At 52.6% G+C, this 26227-nt stretch overlaps 1 protein-coding gene across 3 annotated transcripts in view; it reads right to left on the bottom strand.

Moving 5' to 3' along the window:
- Positions 1 to 663: 663 nt before the first annotated feature.
- Pxn (paxillin) overlaps positions 664 to 26227 on the bottom strand; it is a 52148-nt gene continuing 26584 nt past the window's right edge. The window contains exons 2-15 of one of the 3 annotated variants that reach the window (XM_038345277.1): positions 11933 to 12159; positions 11561 to 11670; positions 11111 to 11247; positions 10821 to 11022; positions 9668 to 9803; positions 7522 to 8346; positions 6091 to 6357; positions 5574 to 5885; positions 5037 to 5138; positions 4624 to 4794; positions 4370 to 4543; positions 3800 to 3881; positions 3515 to 3663; positions 664 to 2723 (exon numbers count right to left, since the gene is read on the bottom strand). In XM_038345277.1, the coding sequence (XP_038201205.1) occupies positions 2457 to 2723; positions 3515 to 3663; positions 3800 to 3881; positions 4370 to 4543; positions 4624 to 4794; positions 5037 to 5138; positions 5574 to 5885; positions 6091 to 6357; positions 7522 to 8346; positions 9668 to 9803; positions 10821 to 11022; positions 11111 to 11247; positions 11561 to 11670; positions 11933 to 12159 (3161 nt within the window). In that variant the 3' untranslated portion in view covers positions 664 to 2456. The remainder of the gene's footprint in view (positions 2724 to 3514; positions 3664 to 3799; positions 3882 to 4369; positions 4544 to 4623; positions 4795 to 5036; positions 5139 to 5573; positions 5886 to 6090; positions 6358 to 7521; positions 8347 to 9667; positions 9804 to 10820; positions 11023 to 11110; positions 11248 to 11560; positions 11671 to 11932; positions 12160 to 26227) is intronic. The other 2 variants (XM_038345275.1, XM_038345276.1) reach the window with 2 other exon arrangements.

Raw genomic sequence — 26227 nt, 5'->3', positions numbered from 1 at the left:
GGGCAGGGGAAACTGTGAAGCCACATCTTATGGTGGAATGAAACGGTCCAGACAGTTTGGCTTCCAGAGATCTGACAGGAGAAAACGTGCATATATGGACATGACCACAAGGTGGCAGTAGAGACTGACCAGCAGCAGGAAGCCTATAGCAGGCCATAGAGGAGTGGACCAAAGTGTTGCCTGGGTAGGGCTTTGTGTTTTCCATTCTCTTCTTCTCTTTTTTGTTCTTTTTTTCCTTTTTTTTGGCTTTTCAAGACAGGGTTTCTCTGTGTAGCTTTGGAGCTTTTCTGGAACTAGCTCTTGTAGACCAGGCTGGCCTCGAATTCAGAGATCCACCTGCCTCTGCCTTCCGAACACAGGGATTAAAGGCGTGCGCCGCCACCGCCCGGCCTCCATTCTCTCCTTTCTCCTTGAAAGTGAGTGGACGGCTACCCACACGCCAAAGGCAGACACCCTCAGTGAATCCACATAACAGCCCTGGAGCAGGAACTGCCCCTATGGGCCCAGGCAAGCCCCCAGGATCCCATTCTCTTGCTTTTGGACCTCCACAAAGGGGATGTCAATGATTTGCCTTCTTTCTATGACTCTTCTGAGTCTAGAGAGATTTTGATTTCTCTACTGTAGCAACTAGATAAAACGTCCAAGAAACAGCACTAACACGGGTGAAAATAATGGCAAACTTTATTAGCATAAATCACAGGAATTGAAATGGAAAAAGCCAGGTTAGAAGTTTATAGGAAAAAAGTCAAATATCACATATCCATTGACCCAGAGAATGGCCCTCCAGATACCCCATCTCTTCTCGGAGAGGGGCCTGGAGCGGGTCACTGTAAACAGAGCAGTAAGGCCTGTGGGTGGAAGTGCCGTGTCAGACCTCTGGAGCCAAGCTCACCTTCCCAGACCTGGGGCACTGCTAGTCCAGCCCCGACAGATTCTTGTCCAGGATCTCTTCATACTGAGCCTCTACTAGGAAGCTGATATAATGTCTGGATCCCCTGCCTATGGACCAGTATGGCATGTCTGGTCCAGGACTGGCTGCTCCCGTACCATCCTCTGGAATGAGAGCTATGGAGCCTCCCATAGCTCTAACGGGGTCTTGTCCCTCTGCCCCAAATCCTACTAGGATCCCTTCACCAACTTAGGGTATTCTTCTCAGAACCCCTCCCCGCAAAGCATGAATCCCACCTGAGAGAGGGAGCAGCAAACTTTGCCCCAGTCATCAGGAAGTTTGAGGAAGCGATGCACCCAGGAGAACCAAGGCCAGAGACCTTATGTATGATCTTCCTGGTCAAAATCAGACACCAGCTTTCCTGAGAAGGCAGAAGAAAGAGCCCCCGAGAAGCAATGAGGCGGCTGAAAGTGTTCAGTGGGGTCTCCTGTTGCCAGAAGTTCACAGGGAGCAGAGTGGCTCCTGATGGCTTACCCAGGCAGGAAGCAGACCCCAAATATATACTTTCCCCTTTGCCTCCCTTGGGAACAGGACACATGAGGTTCAAAATTCCAGGTCCAAAAGGGCTGAGCACCCTTAGACCAGTTCTTACTGGAGAGTCTGCTGGCCTGGGCAGTAAGGGAGCATCTGAAAATACAGCAGTTTGCAAACAGTCCTGAGACTGTGACGTTGCAGAAGGAGTCTCAACTCACTTGTGCTAAGAAACAAAATAAAACACAAATTGTTCCCCCATCCCAAGCCCTCAGTACAAAGCCAAGGCCACTGGCAGCACCAGTGACAGTGGACAAAGACAAGCATACAAAAGGGGACCTTCTTTAAATCTCTTCAGAATCATCTAGAGAAGTAAAAGCAAGTTGAGCAATACGAAGTTGAACCTCAGTGTAGAAATCTATCAAAATCAGTACAGTGTTGAGGCACAGGTGACCCTCCCCGCCTCACGACGTCCCTAGAGATGGAGATGTGGCTATATAAAACATTATTGCTGGAAAAGCCTCTCTTGGTAAACCCAGGGCAGTCACCCAGACCCTGGGAGACTGGGCGGTGGACCCCAAAGTGCCTTTGGTGGCCCACGGATGAGTTTATGCTGGCATTGTGTTAAGGGGGCCCGGTGTCCCCGGTACGCTCAGGGTAATTGAGAGAAGGATAAAAGAGCCCCTAGCTGACCCTGTCCGCCTGCCCACTCTGACTCCTCTGCTGAGAGGTGACTGTGAGGCTCCGTGGTGGGTGCTGGCTCATGAGCACACACCTGGGGACGACTGGGCCCCAGCCTCCACCTCTGGTGAAGATGAAGTGCACAGAGCCTGTGAGAGCCAGAGAAGGGAAAGAAGGGCCCTGAAGCTCTGGGTGGGGGATGAGGGACAAGCACGACCTCCATGGTCCTGTCCTGAATCTGCACCTGCCAAGACAAGGTTCCAGTTTCTGTTGGATTGGCCCGTCATCCCTGGGCGAGGTCCCTAGGTCACAGTAGCAGTGGGGGGCGCCGGCTGGGGAGGGTGATGGGAATGGCCTAGCAGAAGAGCTTCACGAAGCAGCTCTGGCAGTAAGGCTTGTCGTTCTGCTCCTTGAAGGTGCCCTTGTTGAGCTGCTTGAGGCAAAAGGCACAGACAAAGTGCTCGGGGTGGAACTTCTTGGCCATGGCGGTGATACAGCGACCAGTGATGGGCTTCTGGCAGCCAGAGCACAGGGAGCCACGCCGCTCATGGTAGTGCACCTCACAGTACGGCTGCCCATCGTGCTCAAAGAAGCTGCCGTTGACAAAAGGCGTGAAGCATTCCTGACAGGCACAAGAGGGAAAGGGGCTCAGGAACTGTCCCTGGTGGTGGTGTGCAGAGGACTGTCACCTCGGTGGTGGCCCCTACTTGCTTGTCATTTCCTATGTGCTAGGCTAAATGCTTAATTTTCCCCTGGAGGAAGAAGAGGAATTAAGTGAGGGGACCCAAGCATGATCCTGCTAACTGCATGGCCTGGATTCAAACAGAGCTGAGGGGACCCAAGCATGATCCTGCTAACTGCATGGCCTGTGTTCAAACAGAGCTGAGAGGACCCAAGCATGATCCTGCTAACTGCATGGCCTGTGTTCAAACAGAGCTGAGGGGTTCTGGATTTAAGCAGGTGGCCAGAAAGTTGCTGCCAGAAACCGACACAATTTAAAAAAAAAAAAAGAAAAACCTGAGCTTAAATTCTGCATCCTGGACTTCCATCAGGAGATGAGAGTGTGTGGGCGGGTGTGCAAGGCAGAGGCCACAACTGTTTCCCAGGCTTACTGTCCAAAAGCCTTTGCTGGGCCCCAGTCACACCTGCGGGGCTCCCTGACTACGGGTCACCCTGGAGACACTGCCCACTTCTGCTGAGCCCCAGGGTTCGCGGCCTCTCATTCAATCCCCCCCATGCTCTCTGCTCAGGATGACCAGTCCTGAGGCCTCCACAGCTCTGGCACGGTAGGCACCTCTAACTCGCTCCTTGTCGTGAAGTACATAAGCGCACCCACCCCAGCTCACTCTCTGAGAGCCCCGCTTTCTCCCACGCCTGCTCCCAGACCCACTGGCTGCAGTAGAAACGCCTTACCCTGCACACAAAGCATTCCGGGTGCCAGAGGGTGTTGAGGGCTGAAATGTAGTTCTCCAGGATGGCACGGGCACAGCCACCACACTTGGGCGCAAACATGTCAAAATAATCTTTCCGACAGTAGGCTTTGCCATCCTTCTCGTGGAACCCTGAGGATTGGGGGTGGGGTGAGGATTGGGGGTAGGGGTAGATTAGGGCCTCTAGATGTGGGGCCACCCTGATTCCACCATCAGTGAGGTCATCCCAGAGGGTGACAGGCATGCCTGCCTTCCAGCCCATCCGTACCTTCAGGACCAAAGAAGGCTCCACATTGGGCACAGAAGAAGTGCTCCGGGTGCCATGTCCGGTCAAGTGCTGTTACTACTTTCTGTGAAAGCAGAAAAAGGGGTGGATCAAGGGCAAGGTTCACTCCTTCCCACCTCAGCCCTGTTCATAGCCAAAGAGCAGGGTACTTCCAAAGGGGTCTCTGCTAACTGCAAACACAAAGTATTCAGAGCTGCTGAAGTCTAAATCTGTGCTTTTCACTGTGATCCATGGAAGTAGAGGAGCAGACTCCGAGCATCACCCTAACATCACACTGGGAACAGTGAGACAGCTGGCACCCAGCCCCTTGTCTATTGGGCTCCTAATCCCCAGGGCCGCAGCAGCAGAACCCCAGGATGGGAGGTAGAAGGGAGCTAGAGCTACCTAATGTGCACCAGGGCTGCTGTGACTCACCAGGGCCAGGCTCAGTCCTGTCACTTCCTGTCTAGGAGAGTCCTGGGGCTGACTCTCTCTGAACAGAAGACTGAGGGCTATGGAGCCCAGGCTGAGGGCCCTGCTGTGCACCCTAGTGCCCACCAAGTGTGCACTCACATCCAAGATGGGTCCATTACAGTAGTAACAGCGTGGGGAGAAGAGGCTGTGGTAGTCCTTTTCACAGTACGGCTGTCCATCCCGCTCGAAGAAGTTCCGGGACCCAATCTCCTCCTGGCAGTGGGTGCAGACAAAGTGCTCGGGGTGCCATGTTTTCCCCATGGCAGTCACAACCTGAGAAGACAGACACAAAGTGACTCAGGGTGAAGACAGGAGCCAAGATCCCAGAGCTTACCTCCCTCCCCTCTTCTTACCTGCCCAGCAATGGGCTTCTTGCAGGCCCCACAGACCCCTTTGGCAACCGTGGCGACTCCCAGCTTGTTCAGGTCAGACTGCAGACTTCCCAGCATGCTGTCGAGCTGGCTCCCAGGCTTTGAGAGTCCCCCAGGGGGTGGGCTGCTCCCGGTTTTCCCCTGGGCCATAAACTGTGGGCACAGACAAAGCAGTCAGATTTCTAAGGCCTGGGGTGGGCATCTCACAGCAGAACACCCACGAGCCTTTGCATGGGCTGACTGAGACAAAAGGTAGTATCCTCTGGGGTGGGGGTGGGGGGTGGTTACATCAGCAGGCAGTCCTGGGGTTAAGGAGGGCTTCCAGTACCCAGCTGTATGACCAAGCCCAGGAAAACATGCCAAGCAAGAACTCAGACCCCAGCCCAAGCACTGACCCCTCCCTCGTCCTGCCCTTCAGGGCTGCTCTGCCTGCTGCTGGGGGGCCAGCCGGCTGCCCACTGCCGCTCTCCATCCACTCTCTGTTCCAGGCCGTGCATCTTAGATGGGAAAGAAAGGAGGAGAAGACATTGTTTAAAGACCAAGACTGAGGCCTCGCCACTGGGTTATTTCACACAGGAAGCGTGGGTTCAGAGGATCTCTCACTGCTGGCAATTACCAAAAATGAGAATGGGAGGAGGGGGGGGAGACAGAGAGAAGGCATGGGGCAGGAGAACGGGATCAGTGTTTGGGATCAGTGTTTGTAAGTGCCCCAGGGAAGGGACAGGGGAGGGGATCTCCTGACGTAAGGCCTAGATACCAGGCTCAGGAAGCCCCAGGTCAGCTTCACCAAGGACTCAGCTACCCTGACACAGCTGAGGACAAGCCTTCTGTGCATGTGAAGATGATGCTTCTACAACATCCTCAGTCTGAGGTGGCTCAGGGATGACACACAGTACAGGTAGGGCAGAGGCTGGGACCCCTGGGAGGCCTGCCTGCATCGGGCGGAAGAGTGGGTCGTCGCTGGTCTGGCAGCCCACAGACCTCACGGTGTGGGGTACAAGAGTGAGGCCAGGAGGCCCATGCCTGTCCTCCTCCTGGGGCTTTCTCCCTGCACTCTGGACCCCAGGAGAAGAACAGGCACCAGCCAAGGGCCCTGGACAGGAGGGAGTGGGCAGGCTGGGCCGGAGAGGTGAGCTGCTGGCCAAGGAGGTGTCGGGGTGATGCTGGAGGAAAGGGTCAGGAGGAGGAGCCACAACAGAGAGGGTTCTTCTCAGGGGAATGGGAGAGTCAGGAGGGTAGACGACCTGGGAGAAGAGAGGAGAGAGAAATACGGAAGGCAAGAACTCAACAGCAGACAGCAGAGGGCAGAGTCGTGTGACCAGCCTTGTCATAAGACCATGAAATGCAGAAACCAACCCACCACCCCAAAATCTTTTTCAGCCAGCACTGGAGCTGAGGAAACCTCCAGACCCCACTTCCCAGACCTTGGCTCCGGCATTTGCTGGCTACCTTCTCCACCAGCTGCCCCCCGGCCCGCCTCCCATGTGGCTGCACAGTGATGACAACGCCTTCAGTCAGCCAGTCCTGGGCAGAGGCCCCTGCCACCTCCTCTGCCTCCAGCTGGATGCCCAGCCGGCCCTGCAGCTCTGCAATGAGCCGTTCTTGGGATGGGGTTCTGCTCAGGGTGGCGGGGTCCAGCCGGCGGCGAGGGGAGGGCTCCCGGGACATGGGATGGATGTGGCCTGTCTCCCGGCTCCTCCTGATCACAGAGCGGATCTGGGGGTGGAGGGCAAAGCTGTCACCATCCCATTCCAGGCAAAGCATGATGCCATTTGGGCCACACTAGGGTGTCACAGGGGAGGTGAGAGCAGCACAATGAAGAGCAGCAGAGGAAGGGAGGAAGCAGGAGGCAGGTAGGGCTGACTCAGGGCACAGCAGCTCTGAGAGTCCTGTGGCCCAGCATTCACATCCAAGTCGGCCTCTAACCTTGGACACAGTACTTAACTTCCAGGGACCCCCATCTCTCCGCCGTTAAAATGGGATAGCAGCATTTTCCGGGCTAACATGGGGTTATCACAGTAGTTATTTGACGTTCCTGTCGCCCCTTCCCTTCTTTCCTTACAACTTAAATAGAAAAGTAGAGGCTTCTCTTTCTCTCTCTCTCTCTCTTTTGTTTTTGTTTGTTTTTTCAAGAGAGGGTTTCTCTGTAGCTTTGGAGCCTGTCCGGAACTCGCTCTGTAGACCAAGCTGGCCTCAAACTCACAGAGCTCCGCCCTTTCTGCCTCCTGAGTGCTGGGATTAAAGGCTGCGCCACCAGAGCCTGCTTCTTTCCGTCTTCTAGCCAGTTTATATTGTAACTTGCTCATCTGCAGTGTTGGGGTGCTGGAGAGACGGTATGGAGTTTGAATCATACAAGAATCAAGTAAGAGCCAGGCAAGAAGGCACACAACTGTAATCCAAGCACTCAGGAGGCTGAGGCAGGACTGACAGCCAGGCACTGTTTCATCTGCTTTTCAGGAATTAACTCATCCAGCTTTCTGGAAGACCTTAGAAAATGCGCTATTATTCCTCCCATTTTAAAGAGAAAGTTGAGCCTCTGGGTGGTTCCCCCAGGTCCCATGTTTAACAGGTGTTGCCAGAGTTGTATGTGGGTCTGTGTGGTTCCCAAAGTCATGGCTGTATCCTTCTGTACAGTGAAACTGGGACAGCTCTCTACAGGCAGTCTTAGGCAAGCAGGAGGCAGAGCGCCACCGCTACTCCGCAGGGCCCGGAACAACACTGGCCTCACAGGATCACTGCTGAACACGTCCTTAGGACCACCGTCCTTGGCACTTTCTACCCAGGCAGACATTTATCAGGGCTGCATGCAGTTAGCAAGGAGTGGCCCACACTCAAGTCCTGCCAGGGTCATGCCTAGTGGTTGCTCAAGCTGGTGCCTGCCTGGCCAGCGGTGGAAATCCTCTCCGAGGTGGTGGGTGTGCCCATGACCACAGCATGAGGAAACTCCGGCTCTTCCTTCCTGGCCTCCAGAGCGGCTTTGGTGGCACCTCCTGGGTTCTTTGGGTTCTGTAGTGCCTGGGTTGGTTCCCCCAGGCTTCCCCTCCAGGGAATCTTCCCACCTAACTGCTCCTTGTCAGCTGGGGCAGGGTAACTGCTTTCCAGGCCCCCTGGTTCTGACTGTGCTTGCTCGGGCTGGCCACATTCCTTGGTGAGACTCCAGGTGTCTGGGAGCACAGCCTGCCGGTCCACTGCCACAATAGCTGGCTCACTTCCTTCCTGAAAGCTGTAAGCCACTCCATGGGGAATCTCAAGCCCGGATGCTGACACAGCCTGTGGCCATCTCCCAATGGGAGCCACAGTCTCCTCTGAACACACACAGTTGGCCAGTGGCCCCTGGGATCCTGTGCTCGCAGCAGGGTGTAGAGTGTGGCCGAGGGAAGTCCTAAAGGGCTCATTCATGGATTCCATGAGGTCATTCCTAACTTGAGCCTGGCTCTTAACACCAAATGGTTGCTGAGAATCCTCCACAGAAGGACACCTTGAGTTTTGAGTAACAGGTGTCCCCTCGAGACTGACCAATTCAAGCCTTCTGGGAGCCACCAAAGATAGAAGGATCTGACTATTTCCTTCCCTACTGAGGACCTCTGGGGTGTGGCCTTCAGGGGAGGATTTAGTGGGGGGAGGAGGATCAAGGGTGAGGGGCGGAGATGGAGGAGAGCTGGGCAGCAGCCCCTGGGAGCTCAGCACCACAGCAGAAGAACTAGTCTGGAGGAGAAAGACAAAGGGAAAGAGAGAGAGATGGGGAGAGGTGAAGCAACAGGCGGGCATGGCCCAAGTGCTCAGAGCGCCACCATCTACGCTGGGTCTTCGGAAAGAATCCAACCCTAGAAATGCTTGCCGGAGCTCCATGTCCTTGTACCTTAGGAAGCCCAAGCAACAGGAAGCAGACACAAAATCACCAGAGTAAGCACCAAGGAGACTTACGATGAGGTGTGTGATGGGGAGAGAGCTCCAGAGCTGTTCCAGGTGCTAACCAAGGGGAAGCTGGCATGGCCCCAGCTCTGTGCTCCACCCACCCCACTGTATCTCCCAGCTTTCCTATATCTTCTAGGCCTTTCTCGAGGGCTCCAGGAGAAAGCTTTCCTTCCTGTGGCACTGGGCTAGAAGATCTAAGGAAGCAACTGCAGCCTCAGGGCATGGGCACCAGCACAGCCAGTGCCTAGATCCCAGCTTGCTTCTCAATGGCTGCTCATCACCTACTAACAAGGCTTACCAGCCTGGACTATACCCGCCACCCAAGTATGAGTCCAGCTGAAGGGAGGCAGGAGGCACCTTCTGGGCCAAGAATGGAGAGACCGCCTGGCTCCCTTCTCATATTCCCTAAACTGTGCCCATAGATCTCTTTGGCTGGCCCATGTGGAGCTGAAGTCAGCAACTACTGGAGAGTTCTGTCAGTATTAATCCCTAACAAGGCACTATATCTTCTAAAAAAAAAAAACAAAACAAAAAAAAAAACAAAACAAACAAACAAAAAAAAAAACCACATTGTGGACTGTCAGGCCTGGAGAGCCTGGGAGGGGAAGGTGGAGCACCTCATGCTGACCGGTCAGGGGCTTGGCAGGTTAGGTTTTCCACAGACAGGGCTCTGAGGACTCAGGCCCTTAAAGAAGACGTAGGGTAGAAGGCTGGAGACGCTGGTAAATCCCATCCTCACAGGCAGAAAGAAAGCGGTGTTCTGAGGACAGCTAGCGTGGGAGATATAGCGCTGGGGCAAGTGACCTCTCAGGCACGGGATCTGATCCCATGAGGCCCAACAGGACACAACCTCCCCCACCAAGGGCAGCTATCAACAGAGGGCTCTTTGTCACTGTGTCCCAGCCTCCTGGTCCCCTTGACCTAGTGGTTGGGATCACCAGGAGAGGGAGGAAATGTCCCAGCTAAAAGCATTTCTGATTTCTCTGCCTTCACTGGCTGCTAAGGAGCTCAGCCTCATGTCCTGCCTAGCCCACCTCCCCCAAGGCCCTGAGGAGCCGCAGGCCGTAGGGTAATGGATGGGGGCAGAGAAGAGAGAGGGATCACAGTGCACCTTAAAATCTGACAGTGAAGCCATGAGCTCGTCCAGCTCCCTGGTGGCAGAGGAGGCAGAGATGCGCGTCTGCTGCTGGCTGGAGGTAACTCGCTGTGGGCTGCTCATCTCGCCCTGGTTCACAGTGATGGCCGGGCTGCAGGACAGGCAAGGTGTCGGTGTGGAGCCCAAGGGCTAGCCCCAGGCTCCACAGACTCCAAAGAAGACCACCAGCACCCTGCACCTTAGGGATCCCCATCCCTGGGAAAGAGCAACTGACTAAGAAACGGTGCTGAGGTGAAGTGACCAGAAGGCAGGTGGCTGAAATAGCCACCGGCAGGAAGACAGGGGCAAGCTTACCCAGTGAAAAAACAAAGTACCACTATGTACCCTCTACAACACTCTACACAGATGTGAGATTACACATGATGATATCAATAAACACCGACATTAACATAGGCAGGTGGGGTGGCTCTTACCTGTACACACAGCACTTGGGAGGCTAAGGCAGGAGAATTACTACATAGTAAGTTCCAGAACAGTCTGGGCTATAGACAGAGACCCTACCTCAAAATAAACGAACAAGACCTGATGTTATTAGTGCTTCCTACGAGTGCCACGTCTGCGAGCCAGGCCTCCCAAACATTATATAGTATTTGGTCTCACTCTGTTCACTATGTGGGTCCATCCCCTTTCTCCTTGTCTGCCTAACCAGTCTTACAGTTTATGGCATAGTTTTGCGCCATGGTTTCATGTAGCCCAGAGTGGCCTGGAACCTGAGATCCCTAATCTTCAGCCTCCCAAATGCTGGAATCGTAACCATGTCCCACCATGTCCCACTTTGGCTTACTCCAATTTATAGAGGGACACAAGTAAGACTTGAGAGCTGAATGTAGCGATTGGCACAGCAGCACTTAAACCTGTGATACATCCATCCATCAGTAGACCTGTGCTAACAGTTTGAGCCACAGGCGGCCTCTGCATGTACTTCACTGATGGTAGCTAGTGTGGCAGGGAGAGTACCCACATGACTCACCCAAGAGCCTGGCAAGTAACAGACACTTAAGGGAACAGATGACGTCAGGGCTGAGTGACAGGTACCATAGCCTGGAGCCTGTCTGGTTAAGATTTTCAAGAGTTCCCCCAGCCTGGGAAGAGCCCGGTGGATACTCACACAGGGCTGGGCACAGAACTCTCCAGTTCATCCAAGAGGCTCTCCACGCTGGGCCGAACATCTTCCAGGCCCCGGCCTCCATTTCGTTTTGGCTTCTCTTTCATCAGAGGCCCAGCTTTTCCTCCCAGAGAACTGTTATTCTCTGGGAAGCCATAAAGAGGGCTCAAGGCTCCAGGCAGTGGGGGGCTCGAATTGGACTCATCTCGGAGATAAGGAGACAAAATGGTTGCTCATTCCTCAGTCCTCCAAGAACCCAAAGGCCCCCACGTAGCCTCGAGACCCACTCATACCTGCAGGGAAGCCTGCAGGATTATGCTGCACGGCATTCAGCTCTAGTAACAGCCGGTCCAGCTCCGAGAGGTTGCTGCCCAGGGAGGAGCTCATCACGGTGGGTGAAGGCTCCGCCGACTTCTGCTTGTTGGGGAAGCTTTGAGAAGCAGAGGAGAGAAGTGGAGGTGGCAGGCCCCAGATTCTCGAGGCCCAGGGGGTGGAATGTCACAAAGCTTCCTCAGTAAGAAGGCAGAGGGTAGGGAAGGAATGTGGGGAGGGAGGAGGAAGGAAACTGCTTCAGTTCCTCAACTGTAGATGCTGCAACAGCTGAGCGGGTCCTATCAGAGACGGCAGGGACAGGGCAGAGGGGAGCCAATGGACAGGCACAGGGCCTTGGGGCCCTCTGCAGTTAAACCAGTGGGCCTAGAGTTTCCCAGATGTGGGGCTGACGTGGGGTGCTGTGTCTGTACCTGTAGACGTGCTCTTCCTCGCCTGCTCGGGAACACAGAGAGCCGTCCTGAGGGTTGGAGGCACCGCAAGTTTTAGCACTGGAGCTGTACACGGGTGACGGGGACGGAGGCTGAGGAAGAAAGAGCTCTCAGGAGACAGGAGCAGCCGGCCACCCCCAGGCAGTGACTGCTCACAGCCTGTCTCACCAGGGAATTTCCACAGCTAGTGGGGTGATTAATACATGGTCACTGGACCCTCACATGGTGGGTGGGAAGGGCAGAGTATGGCTGGGACAGCCCAGGACCCCAGGCCTCCCCAGTGGCTCACTATGTCCTTAGCAGATCAGCTCCTGTTACCCCTTAGCCCTGAGGGTTTCTCAGACCCCACCTTACCTGCTGGTGAGTGTATCGGGAACCACTAGGCTGCCACTGGTCTAAGGGGTCAAGGACCGTGCCATTGAGGGCCTCGCTAGATGGGGGTGGTGGGACAGGAGGTGGCACTGCAATCTCCTGGTAGGTGTGGTTTCCAGTTGGGTATGAGTAGGGGGGCTCCTCTGACAAGAACACGGGCCGTTTGGAGATATGGGAGGTGGTAGATTCCAAGTCCGCCAGCAGGGCGTCTACAAAAAGAAGCATCAACCAGTGAGAGCTGACCCTGCTGGGCACTGTCCCTGGGAACCTGAACCTGAAAAGGTCCTATTTGGCAGGCATCTGCCGCCATCAACAGAAGTGACCTGGGGTTCCCACAGCAGCTGCCCTGTCCCCTCTTCTCTCAGGGGTTAAGGGACTGGGCTCTGCAGTCCTCCTGATAAGGCTATGCTGCTGCCTGGTGTAAGCAAGAAATGTCTGCTGGAACTCTATTCCACAGGGCAATTGGGAGAACCGGGCGGGAGGAGCCCCATGTCACGTCACAGCACAGGGAGGGGCTGGGTAGAGAGAGCCAGGCACCCTCTGAACTTCTAAGAACCTTGGCTTCCTCAGTCTGAAGACAGGAAGTGGCCCTAGGGAGCACCTGTCCTCCAGGTGGGAGCAGAATTCCTGCTCTAAGCTCCTCCCTAGGCCCCAGGCTATGGGTAAGGTATGTGGGGGGCGCAGGGGTGGGGCTGGCATGAAGCCAGCTCAGCAGTTGCCACCCTCTCAAACAAGCCAGGGAAAGACTGCTCTGCTGAATGCTTCTGCCAAAGCCTGGCTATCAGCCCAGCCCTAGAAACTCCAGGGCCCTAGGACTCTGTTTTAAACTGCGGGGTTGAGGGGTAGGGTTGAGGGGTACAGTTGGTCAGCCCTCGAAGACAACCTGCCATTACTCTGCTGGCGTGTGGTAGCCAACAAGGGGCCCAGGCTCTTGACAGGAAGGGACAGCTAGAGGGGCAGGCAGGAGTTGGAAGTCTTGGCCTTCCCGCCGTACGCCTCCCGCCTTGGGACCCTCCACAGTGCCACACCAAATCTAAGGAGCTCAACTTCCCACGAGCCAGGCTGTCACTCTGATCCTTGCTGGCCGCCCTGTCCCCTGCCCCATTCCCACGCAGAGAGCAGAGAAGAGGGGAGCAAGGCCCTTAGCGAGGCCTGTGAGGTCATGCCCTGGCCTAGCAGCCCTGACTACCCGTCGCTAAGGTGGGCACACCTACCCCTGGCTCCTGTAGGGTGGCTGGTTGAGAAGCAGGTCCAAGGTCAAGACCCTGGGTCCCAGTCTCCTGCAGCTGAAGAAATTCTGCTCCTGTGGCCCCACCCCCTCAAGGTCCCCTGGAGGAGCTCTGACTTCCTGCCTTCAACAAACCGGAACTACAGGGAATCTATGTGTGTCTAGGTAAGGGCGTAAAAGGAACTAATGTCTAAAGCCAATCCCAGAGGCACACCTGCTGTCCATTTCCTCTGGGCCCAACCCAAAGTAGGCGGAACCCCTCTTCCTCCACCAGGGACTAAGCCTGCTGGGAAACCCTGCAGGGCTCCATAGAGCAGGCCACAAATATAGCCCTGATAGGGCTGGCAAGAGCTGTGGCCAGTCCTGGACACCAACCAGGGACAGGAACTTGCCATCCTCCTTAACAACACTACCATAGAGGGCCAAGCTGAGGTCCCCACTGCCCCCCAATTCCAAACACTCTAAGGAAGACAACAACCTTCCCTGCTAGACAGTGAGTCAGGGGTTCTCTGCCCACTCACCAAGTTCCCGTGCCCTGCACCACGGTGTGATGCTCTGTCTGGCTCTGTTGGTTTATGGGCTGAATTCTAGTTTGATTTCATTTTTTTTCTATTCTGTTTTTATGGTACTAGAGATAGAACCTGGAGCCTTGTGCACAGCAAAGTCCACCACTGAACTATACCCACTCCTCGGGGTCTGAGACACAGCCCTGTCATATAAACCAGGTGGCCACAAACTCTCAATTCTCCTGCCTCCATCACTACACCCAGCTTCCATGAGCCTTTTTCTTTTGTGTGTGTGCGAGAGAGAGAGAGAGAGAGAGAGAGAGAGAGAGAGAGAGAGAGAGAGAGAGAGAGAGAGAGGGAGAGCGAGCTTATGTGGGGGTTGGAAGTCTGGGTCAGGTATGTTCTTATATTACATGCCACTTCGTAGATAGCCTTTTTACTCTTTTTTCTTTTTCCTTTATATTGTATGTGTCTGGGGATATTTTTTGCCTGCATGTTTATTTATGCACTATGTATGTGCTTGGTGTTCACAAGGCCAGAAGAGAATTGAACTTGGGTCCTCTAAAAGAATAGTTAGTGCTCTTAACCACTGAGCCATCTCTCCAGCTTCTATTCTTTTTATTTTTTTTAACAGCGTGCAGGTGTGGGGGTAGTGACAACTTTGCTGGTTGCTTGGTTTTCTGAGACAGGGTTTCCCTGTGTAGCCCTGGCTGTCCTGGAATTCACTCATTCACTCTGTAGAACAGGCTACCCTTGGACCTGAGATCCGCCGGCCTCTGCCTCCTGAGTGCTGGGATTAAAGGCGTGCATCACCACCATCCCGCCCAGAAGACAATTTTGTAGAGTTGGTTCTCTTCCACATTTCCATGGGTTCGAGGTATTAAATTCAAGTCACCAAGCTTACAGCACCTTTACCCACTGAGCAATGTCACCACCCCATCTTCTGTTGTTGTTGTCTGTAGAGACATGGTCTGTGTAGTCCTGGCTGTCCTGGAGCTCTCTATGTAAAACAGGCTGGCCTCAATACTTTGTTTTCTTTCTTTCTTTTTTTTTTTTTTTTTTTTTTGGTTTTTCGAGACAGGGTTTCTCTGTGGCTTTGGAGCCTCTCCTGGAACTAGCTCTTGTAGACCAGGCTGGCCTCAAACTCACAGAGATCCACCTGCCTCTGCCTCCCAAGTGCTGGGATTAAAGGCGTGCGCTACCACCGCCCGGCAATACTTTGTTTTCTAAGATAGGGTTTTACTAAACTGGATGGCCACTGAGTCCCTGGGAACCCAGCACTGAGGTTCAGGCACACAGTGGCAGCTGGAGCTCTAACTCGGGTCCCCATGTTTGCACATCACACACCCGAACTACTAAGTCACTGCCCCAGATTGTTTCCTTCCTTCCAATTTACGGAGAGGTTTGGGGCCAGCAGGATGGCTTAGCATGTTTACTACTACATCTGATGACTTGAATCTGAGAGACCCTGGAACCCATATGGTAGAAGCAAAGAAAACTCTTGCAAGTTGTCCTCTGACCACCACTACACGCACACACACCAAATAAAATAAAATTTTAAATTTTAAAAGAAAAGGGGGAGCTGGATAGATAGCTCAGGTGTTGTTAGGAGCACATACTGTTCACATAGAAGCCCCGAGTTTGGTTTCCAGCACCCACACCAGGCAGCTTACAACCTGCTCTGGGTTCTCCAAAGCTTCTGGCCTCTGCAGGTACCTGTGATCGCATACACCAACACACAGAGACACAACCTCAAACACACAGTCAAAAAGAAATCTTTACAAGTACAAAAAAAGAGAACCATTCAGAGTTTCCAGACGAGCTCTACGTGGTATGGATAGTAGATGAAGGAGCAGGCCATGAACTCAAGCCTAGCTCAGCTCTAGGACGAACTGGAGAGAGACGTCCACAGTAAGAACACTGGCTGCTCCTGCCGAGGACCTAGGTCAGTCCTCAGCGCCAACAAGGTGGCTCACAACCGCCTGTTTACTATAATGACAAGGAAAACTCAACACCCTCTCTCAGACTCCGTGGGCCCTGCATGTATTTAGTGCACCTACATATATGCAGACAAAACATCAATACACATAAAGGAATTTTCTGATTTACATGACTTATTTATTTCTGTGAACGTGCACACGAGTACAGAAGTCAGAGGACACATCACAGACCCGACGGCTCCTTCTGCTTTGTGACAGGACCTGCACTGCTGCACTGCATGGCAGCATCTGTGCTGGGACTGCATGCACACATGGGTCTATTTGCACTGCATGGCAGCATCTGTGCTGGGTCTATCTGGATTTACATGGGTGCTAGGGATGGAGTTCAGGCTGCTGGGCTTGTCTAGCAAACGCTGTTACCTACTGAGCTGCCCCCCGGCCCTCATTGTGAAGTTCTTACTCTGCAGTATTATTGAGGTTTATGAGGGCTGGCCCACGGGAAAGGCATTGGTTATGACGACAGACCTATTTACTTTGTGACATTCAGAAAAAGACCCTTGGTCTTTTCTGAGTAAAACCTGAGTAGGATGTGAAGACAGCTTGAACCAGAGCCACAGAACAAGAAAGGAGCAGTCAGCTGGGCTGGTGGCGCAGCCTTTAGTCCCAGCACCCAGGAGGCAGAGGCAGGAGGATCTGCTTGGTTTGAAGCCAGCCTGGTCTACAGAGTGAGTTCCAGGGGCTACACAGAGAAACCTTGTCTCCAAAGAGTAGCATCTAAAACGCTCTGTGTGTGTGTGTGTGTGTGCGCGCGCGCGCGTGTGATGGAGAAAGCACACTATTTCCCAATTTCCTCCAAATGTTTGTTTACCTGAGAGAGAGGAACTTCAGCAGGTACTTAAATAGGCACATGCTCTGACAAGGCTTCCTTTCTTTCCTGTACCCTTAGTCCTGCCTGGTGGCTTAACTAGACTTGGCGCCCCTGTGTCCCAAAGCTCCCCACAAGTCACTATAGGAATATAGGAAGCAGTCAAAATACAAACCCTGGGGATATGGATTCCTACAGTAAAGGCTGGCATTTCCCATAACCAGCAAACTGGTTAAAGGCTAAAGTCCTCTCCTCGAGCTCAACAAGCTCCTCCCCCGGATTGAGTAAACACAGCCAAGATGTTCAACAAAGCAGTCTACCTGTCAGAAATTTCCCCCAGATTTCAGCCATGGCGACGACCTTTGCCTAGCTCTAAATATACAGGGGGTACTGGAAACCCCTTCACCTCATGCACAAAGATCAGAACAGACCCACCACTACCTGCATCCTTCTCACAAGCTAGAGAGGCCTCAAAGTTCTTCAGCATCACATTGCTAAACTGCTGGGTCCAACTCAAATGTAAGGCCTGAAGTTTGAGCCCACAGAAGAGGGAAAGCAGGTCACTGAGCAAGATCATGCAACCCTGCGTACAGAAGGGCAAAGAGAAGGTAGGCAGGGTGCAAAGTGCCCAGCTGCCCAGAGGCAAAAATCACTGTGCTATGTTATGCACTTTGAGTAAGGGTGTGGACCATCTGCTGATGACCACCAGAGGGAGCCATTGGTCCATCACCTTTCTGCCGTGCCGCGTAACCTCAAGCAACCACAGAATTTTCTTGCTGAGCTGGGGAAAGACTAGGGAGTCCCCAGCTACAGTGAGAAGTTTCAGTACCAAGACAAGCAGGCTGAGTTAGAGGCACAGAGCTGGCATGTAAAGTGGCTTGGATGTCAAGACCCTGGGCATGCAAACCAGAACATATGGAGGTGCAACATAGGAAGGGTGGCATGAAGTTCAAGGGCTCCATGGGCGCAGAGGGACACAGAGTCACTTCTACTCTCTCTGTAAATGTAGGGTACAAGTACCCCCCTTTCTATTTTATAGCTATGCCTGGCTCAAGCAACAGATCAAAGCAACAGAAGCCTCAGGTCTGAAGGCTGTTCCAAGGCAGGCTGGATAACAGTGCACAGGTGGCCAGGCCAAGACAAAGAGGTCTTCGGTAGGCTGAGGCAGGAGGATTGCTGCAACCATAGGCCAGCAGCCAGGCCCTGTCTCAAAACAAACTAACAGCAATCTTTTTGTTTGTTGTTTTGTTTTGACTTGTTTTGTTTTTGAGACAGGGTTTCTCAGTAGCTTTGGAGCCTGTCTTGGAACTCGCTCTGTAGACCAGGCTGGCCTCAAACTCACAGGGATCCACCTGCCTCTACCTTCCAAGTGCTGGGATTAAAACATGCGCCACAACTGCCCGGCAACAATGAAACAATGATAATAATTAAAGCAGGAAGGACCCTTCTAGGCTCTGGTAACTAACCAAGAGAGAAACATACAGGCCTGCAGCCCTTAGGGGGTTCACATGAAGGCAAGGGAGGCACCACTTGGCCCAAAGCCTACCTGAGGAGGAGCTAACAAGGGGCTCACCAGACTGCTCTGACCACATTCCTCAGCAAATGCTACAGCTGGGCCCCTCAAGATCCTTTGCCAGCACAGAGGCATAGGTGCAGGTACCCAGAGTCCCCTAAAGTCCTCAACAAGAGGAGTGTCTACCAGACTATCCTCTGAGGACTCGAGCTGATCAACAGATACACAGCACCCAACAATGGATGAAAGAAAGAAACAACTCAGTAGAACCCCCCCCCCGCGCCCCACTCCTTTCTGTTTGTAAATTCTTTTATGGAGGTGGAAGAGCCCTCATTCAAATGCCCAGGTGTGGGTGAGCAGGCCAGAAGACAACTTCCGGGGAGTCAGTTCTCTCCTCTACTACATGGACCCCAAAACTTAGGTTGTCAAAAACCTAAGAACTTGGTAGCAAATACCTCAGAACTCTTGTTTAGCAATCCGGGGTTCAGTCTCCTCCCCATCCTCACCCCCACTCCAGCTCGGAGCAGAGAAGCCAGGGCTCTTTCGCATGCTGGCCCCTTTTTCCTGACAGTCCCTAACCACACTTTGGGTATGTGGTCAAGACTGTCAAAAAAGCAGAGTCTGGACGCTGGCCAGGTGCCAGGGGAGGTGAGTTAAAGGTCCAATGAAGACGATGATTCGAGTTCTGTGGGAGACGGAGTTTGGCCTCGAGCTACTCCTCTCATGCCCTTCAGGTGCGGATGTTACAGCTGGCATGCAGGGATTTGGAGACCTGCTCGCTAGCGGAACAGGTGTTTCAGAAAACTGAGGCACAAACACCTACATGCCCGTTTCAAACACACGAAAGCAGGCACTCCTTGGCCCTAGCAACCACTGAACGGCAAGTGCTGGGCTGACAGGAGAAGAAAGGGCATCTAGTGCTGGGCCGGCAGGCAGGCATCATTCTGGCCAACCCAAGGCCCTGGAGGGAAACCCGTGATGGTTGTTCTTGGTTGTCCACTTGACTACATTTGGAATTAATTAACACCCAAGGGGCTGGGAATACCTGTGAGGGACTTTTCCTTATTTAAACCACTTGAAGTGGGGAAATCCACTCTCTTTTTTCTTTTCTTTTAAGATTTATTTATTATCTATACAACATTCTGCCTCCATGTATGCCCACACACCAGAAGAGGGCGCCAGATCTCATTACAGATGGTTGTGAGCCACCATGTGGTTGCTGGGAATTGAACTCAGGACCTCTGGGAAGAGCAGTCAGTGCTCTTAACCACTGAGCCATCTCTCTCCAGCCAGGAAATCCACTTTCAATCTGAATTTTTTTTCCCTGAACTAGCACCTTCTGTAAGAGTAGTTACTAACCACTGGGCCTCTCCAGCCTCTCATCTGGGTCTTCTAAGGCGGGGAAGGCCTGCCTCTAATCTGGACCACACCTTCTGCTGGCAGCTGTATAAAGGAGTGGGGGAAGGAAGCTCTCCCCTCTTGCTCTTCCTTCACTGGCATTAGAATCGAAGTGGGAACTCTGGTGTGCAGAAGACATGAGGTCCTTGTGCTAACAGATAAGCACTAGGGAAGCTAAGAATGTTGAAGTGCAGGCTGTTTTCTTCAATGGAAGGGACGGATACCTGTTTTATGTAGTTAATAGCCTAGTGATCTATGCTACCTGTATGGCCAGGTCACACCCAAATCCCCCAGACTCTGCCTAGACTTATCGATCACTGTTTTTCAGTAAACAAAACCCATCCTGCTGGGCGGTGATGGCACATATCTTTAATCCCAGCAGAAGCAGACAGATCTCTCTGAGTTTGAGGACAGCCTGGGCTACAGAGCAAATACCAGGACAGACTCCAAAGCTACACAGAGAAACCCAGTCTAGAAAAAAAACAAACAAACAAAACCAAAACCACACAAAAATAACATAACCAGCCCGTCCCTACGGGAGATGTCTCAGGTACTTTGTAGCTTGGTGACCTCTGCAATTCTACAATGACCAGATCTTCCCTTTGGCCCTTAAGTCTGTGGAAGAGGCCACATGTCTTTGTGAGTCTCAACATAGTTTAAGCTTTATTGTGGTAACTGTCACCAGAACTTTTTTCCAAAGTGGTACTGTACCAAAATATGTCTAAAATAAACCGCGGGGGTGGGGGGTGGGGGGGGAGTCGTCAGACTCTCGAAGTCTGAACCAACATCGGCTAACTAAGTTGTGAACCAGATTTCCTTCTAGCCTCGTACACAGTTAGGATAGTTACTCTGCCGGCTGGGGCGTTAGCAGGGATCCCCACACTGGTATATATTTCAGACCAGCTAAGACAACCAACCTTGTGAACTAAACAATTTCTACACTTGGTCAGACAGTCACTGTTGGACTAGCAGGACCACAGCCTGTAAGCCACTTAGTATATGGCCTTGACTATGTGACTATACATTCACTGTGTAGGTTCTGTTATCTAGAGAACCTTGACTAATTGACCTCCCAACAGATCTCTACTTCTGAACCAGGGACCTTTCTCACCCCTTCCCAGCTGCAGGCTGCTCTGCCTGGGCCCTTACCACTCCAGGATCTGCCGTCCACGGCCCCAGGCTCTAGCAGAGAGCTGGTCCTCCAGTTCTCAGGGAGGCCCACTTTAGTGTGCCGTGTACCCCTGAGGCCTGGCCAACAACAATCCACAGCAGTTCTGCAATCTGACTTAACTCGCAGCCTGGGGAACGCCTGGCACAACTAACTAACTCCCTTGGCATCTGCAAGAGCAGCCACACGCCTGAGGACTGCCCCACCTGAGGACTTTCCCGATGCTCAGCTGTGTATGCCTTTCTCAGGCAGGCGGCACTAGACTCACAAGCACCCGCTATCCAGTCGGATCCAGCGGATGTCTAAGCAGCAAAGCAGCCTGTCTACCATGTTATGCCCAGAAAAGGGCTCAGTACTCCACGGGTCACCTGGGTGTCCCAGGGCTGCCAGACAGAGGTATGTAAGCAGTGAGTGGGACTCGACCTTCCCAAGGAAGGAGTCATGTAAACAGCAAACCCAGCTCAGGGAGGGCCCATCTTCTCGATTAGAAAAGAGAGAGGAGTAGGAAGGCAGATCTGCCCCTCCCCCTCGGTGGCTCCCAGCTGCCCTCCTCCGTTGCTGAGCTTAGAGAAGTGAGCAGTTAGAGTAGAGGTAATCTAACCCACAGCAGGGTACTTTTGTTCAGTGAGTAACTCCCCAGGAATGGGGATCTGGGTATATTTATCCTCAGGGAAGGCAGCTGTAGCCAGCAAGGGCCAATCCACACCGAAGACATCTGCCCTACCCTGCCAGGGACCTAGGGCCTCAACACTGACAAGAAACACAACCTTCTAGAGGGGTTTCCCTCACAACTTGGGTTCTACCCCCTCATCAACTGTCTCTCTTCCAAGAATTAAGCTCTAGAGATTGACAGCCTTGTTCTATCTTGCTGGAAGAGGAGGATAAAAAAGAAACAGAAGTGCCAGTATGAAGGAGGAGCAGGGGTACCATGCTGCGGGCCAGTGTACGGAGGAGGGTCCAGCTATGGACCAGATTGTCTTCCTTATCATGCAAAAGGGGCACAATCTGATTTTCCCCCCATTTCTGAGAATGTTCTAAGGAGGGAAAACAGGGTCACAGATGAGATCAAGGCACTGTGAACATTTCAGGACTCTGTCTAAATCTAAGATACTGCTATTATCTGAATTCCAGACAGGGGCTGCTCTCCCCTTGGAGACAGAGGAGATGGGATCAATACCATAGTGTCACTTAAATATTTAATAGCCATGCCTGCAGGTTATGAAGACTCAGCCACCAAGCTTCCCTAGCTGACTCATGCCTCACTCAACAGGAACTGCCCTGAAGGAAGTGTGGGCCGGAGTGACATACAGGAAACCAGGGGAGAAGGCTCTAGAGTTTTCCAGCCTGCAGCAGAAAGGGGCCAGCTGGTACAGTGGCTCTTCCCAGCTCCCACATGCCAGAGGCTTATACAACTTGAGTGTGCAAGCAGGTCCCCTTTCTTTATTGGATGCCTGGCTTTGTACCCAAGGTCACGGGGCACAGCTGAGCTGAGACAGAAGAAAATAAAGGCTGGAAGGCTACTGTGAAGTCATCCGAAGCTCCAGGCAGAAGCCCAATCTTGCCTGGTCTCCCCTCTGTTTTAGGTACTCAGCACCCTCACAGGAGCCACTCCAGCAGGTCCCAGCTGAGTGGCCTTCCCTCCTGAGCGGCTTCCAAAACTTATACAGCAGTACAGAGAAGTGGAAGGTGCCTGGGCTCACCTGATAAGGGATCTGGCAACTCACCCAAGTGAGAAGGCAGGAACTTCATACTTTCAGAACGCATCATCAGAGCCCCTCCCCCACAGGTCCCAGAACACCGTGGCTGCGTTTCCTTGGTCATGTCTTAAGCACCGCTTCGGCTCACCCAGGCACTCTAACCCTCTCCCTTTTGTTTTTCAAGACAGACTGTCCTGGAACTCACTCCGCAGACCAGGCTGGCCTCGAACTCAGATCCACCTGCCTTTGCCTCCCAATGCTGAGATTAAAAGTGTCTGGCTAACACTAAATCTTTTTTTTTTTTTTTAAATATTTTTATCGTTTATTTAACTTTATTTTATGTGCATTGGTGTGAATGTTTCAGATCCCCTGCAACTGGATCTTCAGACAGTTGTGAGCTGCCATGTGGGTGCTGGGAATTGAACCCGGGTCCTCTGGAAGAGCAGTCAGTGCTCTTAACCACTGAGCCATATCTCCAGCCCCAACACTAAATCTTTTAAGGTCAGTCCAGGGAGCTCCTGAAGGCCCAGCCCATAGTTCCTTCAGTGGGTAAAGCTGATTCACACATGTAAAGAACCCTGGAGCCCAGAGAATTGTGTCCAGTAAACGTCCCGGGTCTGTTCCAGCACGACTCCGGGCCTTTCCTGCAATCTGGGTTCTTCCAAGCACATGAGTCTGCAGCAGAGCAGGGCGGGTCCCCCGCTGCTCCCCCTGCTAATCACCACCAGAGCTTAGGAGGGGCTCGGCAGTGAGTCATCTCTGGCCCCACAGAGACCTGAACAAAAAGTTCAAAAGTTTGCCTGTTCCTGGGATGAGCTGTAATCTTTCCAGTGTTTATGGAGTTACAGGCACCAGTTACTCTACTCCTTACTAGTCAGATTCTGACTGAGGAACACAGCCCACACAACTGGAGAAAGGCTTGGTCCTCCTCCTGTGTTAAGCAGCAGGCGTCTGCTCCCCTGACTACCCTCCTCTAGCTCCTCCGTGTAACTGTCCCCAGGTCACATCAACTCTTCCTTCACTCGGCCAGCCCATGTCACACATATCACCCTTTCTTTTTATCGCTCACGGCAAACAATATGGTCTAGCATCTGAAACCAAGCTCAGGCCTTCTCAGAGTCCCGTCCCCTCCCTGGTTCTCCTAACCCCCCTTCCAGCAGATAAAAATGGTTTGAGCTTCCTGAAATACCCTTTGCCCCTCCCCCGACACACTTTGTTTTGAAGCTGTGGCTCCTTGCGCAGTTCAGGCTGGCCCCGAGCCGCCAGTCACTGGGATTTGCCTCCCAGGGCTAGGCTGCCTACACCACCAGCCCCCCTAAAAGCCCACCTCTTCTGTGGACCCCACACTTCACCTCCGCCCCTCCCACCAGATGGCAGGCTCTCTGAAGGAACTTCCTCCCTACTCCTGGATCCCCACAGCAGCCTTTCGGGTCTCACAGAACTGGAATGTATGTGTGCTGAGAAAGGAGCAGACTCACAATACAGTCCTCGGCCGTAAGTCCTCAGATGCATATGTCCTGTGTACATCTTCCTATGCATGCATCTTTGTTCCGATTTCTGCCTTGAGACACTGTTTCACTATAACTGGTACTCAGGTACCAATTTTCAATCCTGACTCAGTGTCCTGGAGAGCCAGGATTATAAGCACGAACCATCATGTATAGTATACTTGTATACTATTTTTCGTTGTACACTCTTGAAGGGCTGTAAGAGATAGTTCAGCAGCTAAGAATGTGCACTGTTTTGCAGAGGACTCGGGTTCAGTTCCCAGCGCTCACATGGAGCCCACAACCACCTGTAACTTCAGTTCCAGGAGACCTGAGTCCCTCTTCTGGCTTCCTCAGGCACCAGGCATGCACACGGTACACACATAGACATGTATGCCAAATAGTCATACACATAAAAATAAATCTTTTTAAAATTATCCATTACATTTTACTTGTGTGTGTGCACGCACACATGCACATATTAAAACCAGAGGACAACTGGAGTTCCTTCTGCCTTTTCACTACGTGGGTCCCAGGGGTGAAACTTAGTAACCAGACTTGGTCACAAGTGTCTTTCTTTACCTGCTAAGCTGTCCCACTTGCCACTGGAGGTAACGTTTAGGAAAGGTTTATCTTTAATAATGTGTGTCGGGTCTGTGTGTAGGTGCGCCAATGTGAGGGCCAGCGCCTGGAGGTCAGCAGGCCCCTGGGCTGCAGTTACAGGGGTTGTGAGCTGTACGGGAAGATCCTGGGAACCAAATTCAGGCCTCTGCAAGAACAGTACATATACACCTACCCTCTAAGCCATCTCTCCAGTAGACGTAATTTTAAAATAAATTTTCCCCTGATGCTGGTCTTAGGGTTTCACACAATACAAGAACTATAGCCTGAGCTGTGTTTTCTGGCCCCAAATATTTCTAAAGCCTCAAGTATAAGCACACCCAGATAAAGAGGGACAAACACTCCCACTAATGGCCTTCTCTGTCTTAAGTGTCAAAGGGCAGAACTCTTGAGCCTCTTAGAATGTGAAGCCAAACCAGCCTTTACTCCCCGCTTAAGCGCTTGGCCAAAACCTTCCTCTCTAGCAAGACTAGGATACCCCCACTTCATCCCACCCCCATTCTCTCCCCCAGCTGTGTATCTCTCTCTACCTACAATATCATTTCACCCAAAACCTCTCCCTCCTCCATCTGCTTATTACCAGGGTGCTCACATCTCCAGAAGACAAAGGAGCCCAAGAAACCTTAGGGGAAACCCAGAAAGCCTTCTGAGGAGCAAACTGACCAGAATCAAGAAGTTTAAATCACTGCCTTGAATCTGAAACAAGCAAGGCTGCGCTCTGGAGGCATAGAGATGGAGAGGGACACAGAAGGACAGAGAGGGTTCCAAGAGTCTTTTGAACAGGCACTCAGGGACTTTGGTGGACAATTTTACACAGTACCACAAAGCCCCCACTGTCCACACATAAAGCCACCCTGTCCATATCACAGATTTGGCTGCTCTGGTGTCACTGGGGGCTGGGATAGTCACACAGCTCTTTGTATACCCTTCTGGTATTCCACCCCCAGGGCACTGTCCTACAGGGGAAATAGCAGCCTTCCCAATAGAGAAGCGGATGACTTCAAATCCACTGCTCAGCAGCCTTGTGAGAATTTACTAGATTGTTATGAGCTTCCGCTTACTCAGACACCTCACAGAGCTCACTGAGTGATGGGAGGAAAAGCAAGGAGAGAGCCATCATGGTGGCTGGCGATAAAGCGTGTGCCTCCCACTCTAACACAGAGGCGGCACACAATAAATAAATCTGCATCAGTGATTTTCATGTCCCCGGGAACAGGACAGGAAAGAAGTTCCAGCCAGGGACTGCAGCCAGGGATCCCGGGAGCTGTGACAGGTCGTCACTAACTTGGGCCTTCTCACTGAGCAAAGCATTGACCTCATCCCTCTCCTCCTCAGAGAATATCAGCTGAGCAGAGCAGCCTCCAACTCAGAGGTGAGACAGAAAAGCTGAGGGGCATTATCGCTCCCCATCTCCCCTGCAGATGGGCCCTGTGACTCTGAACTAGAGGGGCCCAAGTTTCAGCAAAGATCCCAGAGAAATAAGGCCAGGACAGAGCAGCTACTGCCCGTCACAGGGAGAGTGCAGAGTGCCACAGAGGGACCAAAGACAGGTAGGTCTACATGGCAAGACAGCTGCTCAGGAAGGGAGAAATAGCTTTCCAGAGCAGCCAAGCTTCCGGGACCACATCCTGGAGGCTGAGGCCCAAGAAGTGAACTGTGCAGCCCCCGGAGGAAACAAGAAGGCAGTCACTAGAGTACAGTGCTACCACTGCCTACCCTAACCCATGGCCTCTTTCCTAGCCTTCTCTTCTGGAAGATTCCGTGTTCTAATCTACTGTACTCTAGGTCAACTTGTACAAGTGTTTTTCTCCTGGCCTCTAATCGTATCACAGCTGCTCCCACCTGAACACTGCC

The sequence above is a fragment of the Arvicola amphibius genome, chromosome 10 (assembly GCF_903992535.2).
Source record: "Arvicola amphibius chromosome 10, mArvAmp1.2, whole genome shotgun sequence".
Taxonomy (NCBI): domain Eukaryota; kingdom Metazoa; phylum Chordata; class Mammalia; order Rodentia; family Cricetidae; genus Arvicola; species Arvicola amphibius.
The sequence above is the reverse complement of the archived record's forward strand: the minus strand, read 5'-3'. Positions and strand labels throughout refer to the sequence as shown.